The sequence below is a fragment of the Sander lucioperca genome, chromosome 6, assembly GCF_008315115.2.
Source record: "Sander lucioperca isolate FBNREF2018 chromosome 6, SLUC_FBN_1.2, whole genome shotgun sequence".
Classification (NCBI taxonomy): Eukaryota; Metazoa; Chordata; class Actinopteri; order Perciformes; family Percidae; genus Sander; species Sander lucioperca.
The window spans coordinates 36,467,276-36,478,719 of NC_050178.1; the positions used below are offsets into that span (position 1 = coordinate 36,467,276).

The 11,444-nt window shown below is 41.0% G+C and overlaps 1 protein-coding gene across 1 annotated transcript in view; it reads right to left on the reverse strand.

The window, feature by feature from the left end:
- Positions 1 to 1,607: 1,607 nt before the first annotated feature.
- LOC116038070 (butyrophilin subfamily 1 member A1-like) overlaps positions 1,608 to 11,444 on the reverse strand; it is a 12,371-nt gene continuing 2,534 nt past the window's right edge. Inside the window, exons 2-4 of the mRNA XM_031282271.2 lie at positions 5,455 to 5,799; positions 5,308 to 5,320; positions 1,608 to 1,875 (exon numbers count right to left, since the gene is read on the reverse strand). Of these exons, the coding sequence (XP_031138131.2) occupies positions 1,839 to 1,875; positions 5,308 to 5,320; positions 5,455 to 5,799 (395 nt within the window). The 3' untranslated portion in view covers positions 1,608 to 1,838. The remainder of the gene's footprint in view (positions 1,876 to 5,307; positions 5,321 to 5,454; positions 5,800 to 11,444) is intronic.

An 11,444-nucleotide genomic window follows, 5' to 3' on the forward strand; every position in this document is an offset into this window, starting at 1 on the left:
GAACAGCTCCCATACTTTTCGCCTTTTTGGTTCACAGGGGGACTTGTGAAATCTTTTGCCGCTTCCCTGTCTTTCATTGCAGCCAAACGCACAACAGCTGGGCATTTTTTTCAGTGATTTATGTCATTTTTTAAATAATTTATTACATTTTTCCACTATTCCCTGCACTGTGTCGATGGGAATCAGATGAACGTTGGTATCCAACATTGAGTCCACGAAACACGTGACCACCTCGGAACTAATCACATAACGGGATAGCTCAGAACATTCAATTCCCTAGTTGGCCACACTCTATATAAAGGGCGCTAGATAAATGGACATGGACTTACACTCTTATTAATCTATCTGATTACAGATGAACAGATTTCAGAGCCTCAGTATATTTTGGTAGAAACACTGTTACATTAATGTGTTACACCCTGTTTTACTTTTTCACTTGTGGAACAGAAATGTCTCTGATTCTTTGACTTCAGTCACTAAATCACCCTTATGAGGTGTTTTCATGTTGATCCTCAGGATCAGGTTGTAACAGCTATTTAAAAATCTTTTACTTTGTGTGAAGTTTTACTAAATTATGAAATAACTCATAATTAGTTTCATCTGTAGCTGCGTCCAATCAGAGAAGAACATCAACAATACAAACATGGAAATTATTTCAGCATCACGAGCTGCAGCAAAACTTACAAGAAATCAGTTTTAATGGATCAGGTGAAATATTAAACTAAGTAACACGATGTAAAAGTACAGAAAGTTCTGCTCTGTTTGTCTTTCTAGATGCTGTACGCAGAATATTTTAGATTAAGAGTAATATGTATTCATACTGTTTAGAGCGAGCGGTAATATGCTGCTTAACAGACATAACTTGGCCATTAAGTGTAACATTATTATTGACATAACTTTGAGAAATATTAGATTATTTAGTAACATATAACTTAACTGTATTTAACATGTCTTATGTAGTGTTTTCTGTAGAGAACAATCAGCTACTCCACAGTTACATGTAGTAGTTAGTTTGTGTTAATATTTCTAACGACGATCTCAGCTGTATGTAAGAATCAGAAACCTTTTCATTCCCAAAGTATTTTGGTATAGAGCAGAAAACACTACAGACTTTGTTTTCTGCATGTTTTCATCTCAACTGGAAAGAATAAACTCACTGTAGAGAAAAGAGTCTCAGAATCAGAGCTGACCTTCAGTCTGTACAGTGATGAAGTGAAGAAAACAAGTTCTGGGCATTATTTTCTCTATGGTGTAATATGGAATAACTTGTGTTTTGATACTATGGGCCCTATTTTAAACCCTGTGCAGTGTAGCGAAAAGCCCGACGCAAGTGTCTTTGCTAGTTTAAGACCGACGCAGTTGTCAATTTCCCGTCCAGCCGCCGCGTCGTTTAAATAGCAAATGCACCTGCGCCCATCTGTCCACCCATGGGCGTGCTGGTCCTACAGGGAGGTGTGTTCAGGTGCATTCTGGGCTTATTGCTATCTTGAGGCAGTGGCACACTGTGCTTGTCACACACACACACACACACACACACACACACACACACACACACACACACACACACACAGGTGGTCCTGGTATTAAACAGATGTATGTAAAATGTTTCAGTATTAAGAGACAGAAATATACATGATCAAAATGAGCCCTAAGAGAACAGGCTAAACAGAACATTAGTTAGTGCTTGTGAAGTATTATCAACTTGAAAAACAGTTACAAAGAAATAAAATATGTTGGCGTATAAATGTCACAGTATGATCCCCAGATTTAACGTGTTTTGAATCATATCAGGCCTGTGATCACATACATGTGAGAAGTAGAGAGTAACGTTATTAAAATCAGGACTCACCTGGGATGTTTTCCCTTCTTCTGTCTTTTAAAGCAGCCATATTATACTCATTTTCAGGTTCATAATTGTATTTTAAGGCGAGACACTACAGGTAAATAGGCTAAAATTTTTAAATAATAGATATCTCCATGAAACTTCCTCAGTTGATTACTTACACAAGTATATAAAAAAAGTATTACAAGTTTTTGAAATGTTTATGTTTAATTATGCAAATTAGGCATTTTCTCATTAAATATGCGCGATTTTGCATATATTTTCGGTAGATAGATCTGAACATATGATAAAGCCAGGTGCAAAATTCTTTTTTCATTTTGTTTACACACAAGATGAAAACAAAATTACAGAGGGATTTCAGGATATCTGCTTTCATTACCTAGGAAATCAAAATATACTGTCCATAGCCTTAAAAAAATCGGTTTTCGCCATGTTTTTTAGCTTAAAATTTCACATAAATCAGGGCAGGAATGATTTATTAACAAATCCCTCTGTAAATATCTTCAGAATACTACTAAGTGTATAACTGGAAAGTTTGGTGTACATAGGTGCTACATAGGCTGAGATGTTTATACTGGAGAATGACAAAAAACTCATTTTGAGAAAACGGCATTTAAAGATTTAAATAGTGGAATTTAATACATTTCTATTGGAAAAATTGCTCAAAAACAGAATAAATGCTCAGGCCCTTAGTGATAATAATATAGAATATTTCAAGCTCATGAAAATTGATTATTTAATAAAATGGCAGGCATATAAGGCCTACAACTGCAGTAACTCAATGAATTAACATTGGCGTATCATGCACAAAGTTGCAGACAAAACCCACGCTGGACAGGTGTATGGACACAGAACAAGACCAACAATGGATGTAACAGCTTTTTAAAGTCTAACTGTCCATTCCAGCACCATATGTATTTTAGCTGTGCTTAGACTCTTGCGCCTATGTTTTACACTGCTTTTGAGGTCCTGAGCATATCAGTTTCTCTCATTGAATTGACCGTCACAACTGTGCTCTGAAGCCACAACTTCTCCATAACAGAAAGCATGGCAGAGGCACCTTCATGGCCATACTTGCTGCTGCTCCAGCTTACTTTTCCCACAAAACAGTCCCCTCAGTCAGCTGATGGTGAAGATAACTAACCAGAACCAGTCCCCTCAGTCAGCTGATGGTGAAGCTAACTAACCAGAACCAGTCCCCTCAGTCAGCTGATGGTGAAGATAACTAACCAGAACCAGTCCTCTCAGTCAGCTGATGGTGAAGATAACTAACCAGAACCAGTCCTCTCAGTCAGCTGATGGTGAAGATAACTAACCAGAACCAGTCCTCTCAGTCAGCTGATGGTGAAGATAACTAACCAGAACCAGTCCCCTCAGTCAGCTGATGGTGAAGATAACTAACCAGAACCAGTCCTCTCAGTCAGCTGATGGTGAAGATAACTAACCAGAACCAGTCCTCTCAGTCAGCTGATGGTGAAGCTAACTAACCAGAACCAGTCCTCTCAGTCAGCTGATGGTGAAGATAACTAACCAGAACCAGTCCCCTCAGTCAGCTGATGGTGAAGATAACTAACCAGGCTCCCATCAGCACTGGTTCATAACACAACAGAACAAAACTAATTATGACTCATTCAAAAGACCAATATTTAGAACATTGGAGAAAGCAAACAAAGTAGTCTAAATTATTATTTGACAGATTATCTGCACACTGTCAGAGATACGAAGAAGAGACGGATCCTGACTAAATACAGGCTCAGTGACCACCAACTGGGTCAGACAGAGATACACTTCCTCCTCCACTGGGAAAAACTATCTTCACTAAGAGAATTACACCTTGGAAAAATAGCCAAAAAAAATTAACACCAGAAGAGAAGCTGGTAGTTCTCCTAGGAGAGGTGACAGCAGCTCCACTGACAGCTACATATGGATCTGCCTGCTACAGCCTGAGGGACTCACACCACTTTAGGATCCCAAAATTACAGATTTGTTTAGTAGCCTATTATATAGTAATTATATTATACAAAACTGTAACTGTTGTGTAATGTAATTGTTTTGTAATATAGTGTGTTGTATCGCGATCAGTACAGTGTGGTACATATGTGACAAATATTTAATATATGACATGTAGGCTATGACTTTCTGTAAACTGCTTTGAGAGAGAGAGAGAGAGAGAGAGTCTGATTACCTCCGCTGTCTGAACACTCCTGTTTTCTGAACGACAGTTTAAACATCGACGTACTATGTGAAGGCATTTCATCATCTGCTGTCTTAGTTTGTGATCCCCTGTGTCTTCTTGCTAATAACAACTGTTTTCGTCTTCTCTGAGGTGATTTTCGGCCGTTTTCGACGCACTTCTTTCAACATTTTGAGCTACCGCGGAAATGTCAGAGCACGTCACGTGACCATTCTGAGCAAATCACGTTGTCAGAAATTGGCATCAGCCAATGAGATTGCACATTTTGAGTTAAATCCCCCCTTTTACTTTAACGATTGGTTGCTGATAAAAAGGAAATGACCATATTTGGATCCGACAGCATTGTACAGGAGAAAGAGAGCTTTCCAACGGTATATGTGACGACAGGGTGCAGACAACGATCGCGGAGCAGCGGGATGATTTAGAACGCCAACTTTTGTTGAATTTAGGTGAAATCTACCGCCGCAAACAGACAAAGTGTAGTAAAATAAAGACCTAAATGTGTATTTCGGACTTTATTTCACCACAAATCTGAAAGAAGACATGTTATTGAAGACAAATAGCACAAAATCTCAAAATTGACCAGTGAAAAAAAACCGATGTTTTTGCCTGCCGTGTCTCGCCTTAAGGTTGTACCAGAATAGGTTTACATGGTTTAATTTTCAAAAAACACCATATTTTTGTTGTACTGCACCGCTCTCTCTCACTGCTGCAGATCCTCTTTTCACCTGGTCTCTGTTTTAGCTACAGAGTGAGACCTCTTTTCTTCTTCTTCTTCTGTACTATCTTTGATTGCACTTGCACTGCGCAGTAGCTCAGATGTAGATCATGTCAGCTAGCTAGCTCCGTAGACAGTAAAAGAAAGGCTGTTTCTACAACTTCGGTCAGTTACAAGGCAGGATTAGCTGGGAGACTTCTAAATGAGGGCGCACATGTAAGTAGTTCTTTTGTAGATTATGGTGAACTTGTGTGTGTTGTAGCAGTGCTTTGCTATTGAGAACGAGGTAGCATGCTAGCGTTAGCATTAGCATGCTAACGCTACAAGCTAATGGTTGCGGTTAGCCTGCTCGTTTCGGCTTGTGACGTCACAAGCCCTGCCGATTTTGAACAGCTCACCCAGAGACTGAAGGCAGGACACATTCAGAAACCGTATCTCACTCTAAACACCATGGATGGATTTTTTTCAAAGTTTATATGCGTGTGGAAGCACCAGAGACACAAAAGAACACCCCAAATCCCAGAAAAAGTGATTTTTTCATAATATGGGCACTTTAAGATAGGATCTAAAAGGTAAAACAAAAACAGTTAGTGCTTGTGAAATATTAGCCCTTTTACAGACACTTCAAAATAAATTGTATTATCTTGCAGACATATTTAAATGTTTAAATAAAAGAGCAGACATAATGAAAATACTCACCAATAACAAGCTTAATGTGGAATATTTGAGGTGGCTGAAGACAAGGAAAATGACAGGTGTATTCTCCACTGTCAGATATCTTTGTATTTCTGATGATTATGGAGGCGTTGCCGTGTTTCAGTTCATCTTGAAGATGAGAGACTCGACATTTGAACTGCTCACTCTGACCATCTAGACCGTTGTTGGAATGAATGCCTGCGTCATACTGGAACACCTTCTTCTGACCATCATCTTTCTGAGCAACTTTCCTCCAGTCAAAGATTTTAAACTCAATGTTCTCCTTGGTGCTGAGAGAACAGGGTAAGATTACATCAGCCCCTCCTTCCTCTATGATGACTGCTGGCCCTGAAAGATGAAATCATGTATTAATCAGTATGTTCACATGCAGAGTAATTAAGTTAAGACAGACATAATGGAAGTTTGTTTGTGATAAACATACAAACTTAAGCTATAACAAAAAAATAATCTTGTTATTTTGCACATTCTATTTAGAAAATCCTTTGCACTGCCCTCCAGCCACATATTGCCCATTTTAGTTTTTCAGGATATATTTCAGATTTTGATCCTGAGTTTATAACCTGTGGAGGTGGGCGTGGCCTGCAATCAGCTGCAGTGGAGACAGGTGTGTGGATAGAGCAGGAGAGCAGTGCCAGCTGAGTTGATTGTCTCAGCTGTTGGTTGTAATTGAGGGGCCATCCACACGGAAATGCTTGTATTGCATCGTTTGGGCCGATCATCGAAATTAATCCTGTAAACGCACTGCCTGAAGATGCACTTTTTTGAAACCTGGTCCCAGGGTGAAAAAATTCGGAAATGCCGGCCTTGCGTCTTCGTTTGGACGGTGAAGCCTCTTATCCCGCGTTGACGTCTCATAACAACAAAAACAACAACAATGGCGGACTACATGCTTGTGTTCCTGCTGGAGAAGATATTAGGCTCGTTCGAAATGAGCCAGATCTGCGCAGAATGGATCACCGGCGATCGCCGGCCAATGTATGCTGGTTAGATTTGTGTCCGACTTGATCTGATGTCATGCACACGTGGGCAATGATAACCTCACGAGATCAAGGCGGCCGCAGTTTTTAGAGCCAGGCGCCGCAGTTGCTCTCCACCGACTGCAAGAGCCAGACGGACTCAGGGCATGCTGGGAAACACCAGCCTCTCAGCTGATCTAACAGCTGATTGGTTCAGAATCGACTCAACATGATGACGTTTTATATAAACGTTTTATTCATTTTGAATTGGAGGGATTTTAACTGCTATTTGTTTGATTTAAAGGCTTATTCTGTACAGAACACATGTTGTGAGGGTGATAGTGACGTTTAGAAGTCAGTGAGACTAAATCTGTTCAGATTACAGATCATCTACAGTGTGTTATTAATTAAAATTAGCAACAGATCACATGTAGAGCATTTTAACAGCTACTCTGTCATAATTAAAACAACTGGAGACTGTGTAGGAGCTGATATATGGGTCTGATAACATTTTATTAAATCGGAATCGGACCACAGTGTTTCTGCCACCTTGGCCATGGCAAAAGTCAACGGCTTGTGGTCCACAAAAGCAGTGAAGTGTCGACCTTCCAGCATGGAACGAAAGTGTCTGATGGCGAGGTAGAGACCCAGCAACTCCCTGTCGAAAGTGCTGTACTTCCGCTCACTGGGGCACAACTGACGGCTAAAGAAAGCCAACGGCTGCCAGGCCCCGTCTACCCACTGCTCATAGACAGCACCAACAGCGTAGTCTGAGGCGTCCGAGGTGATGGCGATGGAGGCCGTAGGAGAAGGATGCGCCAGCATGGTGGCGTTCACCAGGGCTGCCTTAGTGGCAGCAAAAACCTTGTCCCTCCTCTCAGTCCAGTCAACAGCGTGCTTGGGTTTACCTTTCAAGGCCTCGTGCAATGAGCTGAGCAGCTCGAGGGATGAAGCGGTGGTAAAAATTCACCATGCCGAGGAACTCCTGCAGGGATTTGACAGTGAGCGGGCGTGGGAACTGTGTGACCGCCTCCACCTTTGATGGAAGAGGGACTGTGCCGTCCTTAGTGACTCTGTGTCCCAGGAAGTCAATGGTGGAGAGACCGAAATGGCACTTGGCGGGGTTGACAATTAGCCCATGTTGGCTAAGCCGCTCAAACAGGGTGCGGAGGTGCGCCAGGTGCTGAGATTTGGACGTGCTTGCTACCAGGATATCATCCAAGTACACAAAAAAAAGACATGTCCCGCAAAACAGAGTCCATGAGGCGTTGAAAAGATTGAGCTGCGTTTTTAAGGCTGAACGGCATGCGCAGGAATTCAAACAGACCAAACGGTGTGATTTGCCAGTCAAGTAAAAATGTTTCAGCACCACGGACAGCGACAGCTGATGGCCAGCGATGGTGCTGAACAGGCCAAGTGCGCTCAATCAGTGCCACACTATATAATTGACATGGCACTGTTGTATATATGTTTGATAAGAAGAGCAGGATTATCACAACGTGAGATCATGTGCAGTAATTAGCTTCTTTCAGCTAATAATCTGCAATGTGTCACTTGGCGAGGGCCCCATTCTCGTCAAGTGACGCAAGATCGGCGGCGTTTGAGGGGCCCCTAATTGGCACGGGGCCCTGGGCCGGCTGCACCCAAGCACCCACGCTATCTCCGCTACTGATTCCCAGAATTTGGGGAGTTTGAGGGTAACAGCGTTCGCGGTCATGATCGTGTCGTGTCTCTGGATCCGTCCAGCAGACTAACGTCGGGGTCACCAGTGTGGAAATTGCAGTAAATTGCAGTAAAAAGACACAATTTCTCACTTTGAGCACACAAATGCGTGTGTCGTTACATTTTTTGCAGGAAAACAAACTCACAGGAAAAAGGCGTTCACCAGCAACAAACCCCGTAGGGTCCAACGTCATCACGCATTCAGAACATTTAAAGGGGCTGCGATCCCTGAGCAGTCATAATTACATGTATATGTATTACGTTTATCACTGTATGAAGAACCATACTAAGAACAAAGTGCTGCGTTTATAATCAACAGTGTGTCGAACCACACTTAACAAATAAGGTGAATTATGTATGTCACATTCACTACACTCTCATATTTAGTTTTTACACTGTGCTCTCTCTGTATACTTTCTTTCCTTTTTCATTTCATTCCATTTTATTTCATCTCTCTCTTATTTTTAATACTGCTAATCTGTATTTTTATTTTTAACCAAAAGCCCTACTAGGGACACGTGTCATGAATGAGCTTCAGCTAAAAACACTATGATACATACATCAGATGACTGTTTAAGCTTATCTATGTCGTTTTTTTGTATCTGTCCCTATCTAAATAAACTTTAATATAAATATAATATTGTAAAATCCACATCAAACCTCAGACCAGAAAGTGGAGAGCTGGCAGGAAGTAACATGGGGAGATTGGGCAGTATCCCATAATAAACACACAACTGTTTGGATCGTTTCCAGTTTCTAAAATGTGAGGATTTTTCTACATTGAGATACTTTTACTACTTTAAAGCCTACATTTACCAGTGTTGTAATAGTACTTTTACTTAAGTAAAGGATCTGAATACTTCTTCCATCACTGCTTGTCATATTTTGGTTTCTACTTCAGCTTATCAAAAAAAAGAAGAAGCTACAGGCAGTTGGCAGTGGATGCCCCACTAACAGAACTTTTAGGGAACGTTGGGGAACGTTAGTTTCTGGTTCCCTAAAGGTTAGTTCGAACCAGAACAAAAACTAACGTTTAGGGAACGTTCCCTCATGGTTATTACGTTCCCTAAACGTTAATGGAACCAACCAACGGGAACGTTCTCCTGTGGTTGCACTGTACCTCCACACAACGTTCCCGTTTGGTTGTTTTTGGTTGTTTTTGGTTGTTCTGAGTGCGGTTTTGAAAATGTTTATTTAAACCAGCTCCATTTAAGTTTTTGAAGTAGCATATAAAAGGTTTGCAGTCATTTGATTTAGATTCACTCAAAAATGATTGGTCTGATAAAATCTAAGTAAGATAAACAACATAGCAAGAGAATATATTTATTTTTAGGCTGATAACAATTTTGTTAAAAACAATACTTTTGTGCTTGATTTCGTTTTTTTTACTGTATTAGGCGAAAATACTTAAAACAAGAATCTATCAATAGAACGATTTTTCTTTCATTTCACTTATAACTAACAAGTGGTTCAGTTCAGTGTACAAATCCAACCGTTACACCCCCACGCCAGTAGGGGGAAGACAGGGCCTCTGCTCTCAGGTGACCGACTGAAGTCCTGTCCTGACTTCCATATACAACACCGGTATACATACCTGGCGAACAGGTCACACAAAAGGTTTTAAGATCCGTTCGTTTGGTCCCAAATTGCACAGTGTTGTCTGATAATGGAATCAAGTCCATTTGCTTTCGTGCTTTGTCACCCAGCATGACACCCACAGTCTCTTTAATTGCTGGCAGCAGCACCTCCTCCCCGAGTGTATGTGGCATCCCTTTTTTCTCTATGATTCGGGACATTCCACTGCTTTAGCAGTAGCACCACCTGTAGATGTCGATTCCATTACTTTCTTGCTTGTGCTGTATTCATGGAGCTTGCTTTTGAAAAACTCGACTGGCTTAATTGGACTTAAATTCCCCATGCTCGGTTTCCAGATGCCGGCGAAGATGTTACGGTTTCCTGCTCTCGTTAGCCAGTGCCTCGTAGCAACAAACGGGCCACGGCTCATCTTCGGGGCCAGTGTAGCTGAGTCCTAATGTTAAGTAGCTTTCGTAGTATTTTCTTTTCACCCTCCTTTTCTTTGTTTCTTCATGAGGAATCTGGCTCATAGATGCCTCCGACTCATTCTCAATTTCTTCATTATTGGTAACCTCTGCTTCTTTTCTCTTCAGAGAACCTGTTGCCATCCACCGATCCATGTTGTGGTTCTAGACTGGACTTGAATGTTAGGCAATGGCTGAGTGCCACGAGCCTATTTTAGTAATCACACAATAACGACAATTTAGTTTTAATTTTAATTGTATATCAATATACATTTTCTTAATTTTTATGGGAATTTCCTGGTAAAATGAAGGTAAAAAACTATTATTACATGGCTTGGTTGAATTCTAAGGCATTCTGCGGTCTATTATTTTCTTGATAACAGACAGTTGCTAAGCATAAAACACCGTTGCCATGCATAGCAGAGTGTTGCCATGGACACAGTTCTGTTTCCTCAGTCTGGAGAACATCAGCTGAAAGAAGTCCAGATAATGTATCAGCTGTGGCTTCACGTTCAACAAACTGGTCGGCGGAAGTACTCATGCGCACATACAGCCAGTTTGAACATGTATTTCGTTAAAAAGCAACACAGCGGCTGCTGCAGAAGAAGAAAGAGAATTGGTGTGAGAGAAAAGTGCTGCTAGAGTCAATGCATAAGCATTGACAGTGCATGAATTTCATATTTAATCACAGGTAACCTATAATATTACTGGTGAAAACTGGAATTGTATTACACCTTTTTCATTTCGGTGCAATCCTGCGGGCGAAAAAGTAAAATAGCCTACTAATCCCATTCTGAGGCTGCAGCACCATGATTATTAACAGAAATATAATTTATAATCATTTAATTCTTTTTAATGGCTCTCACTGGTTTGTGTCCAGGGAACACTACAAAAACTTTAAAAAAAAAAAAAAAACGTTTCAGAGCGAGTCACAGTCTTCTGACGGCGCTTTGCTATTCGGTGGCTTTACTAAGATGCTCTGCATCACCATAGGAGCCGATACCGTGGGTGCTCCGGAGCTCGAGCAACCACGGAAAATACTGAGATACATTCATTTAAAATTAAACATTGCAGTTGGTGCTAAGTGGAGAGTCTGTCAGAGTGTGATTGGTTATGTCGGTGACATTGATTCTTAATTTCCCACGAAGCTGATCGCGGTTACGTGTCAGTTCAACTTTTCATCTCCAGTCCTATCTGTATCTGTGAGAAGTGGCGCTGTCCTGAGATGAAAGATAGCCTACTTTACGGCTTTATT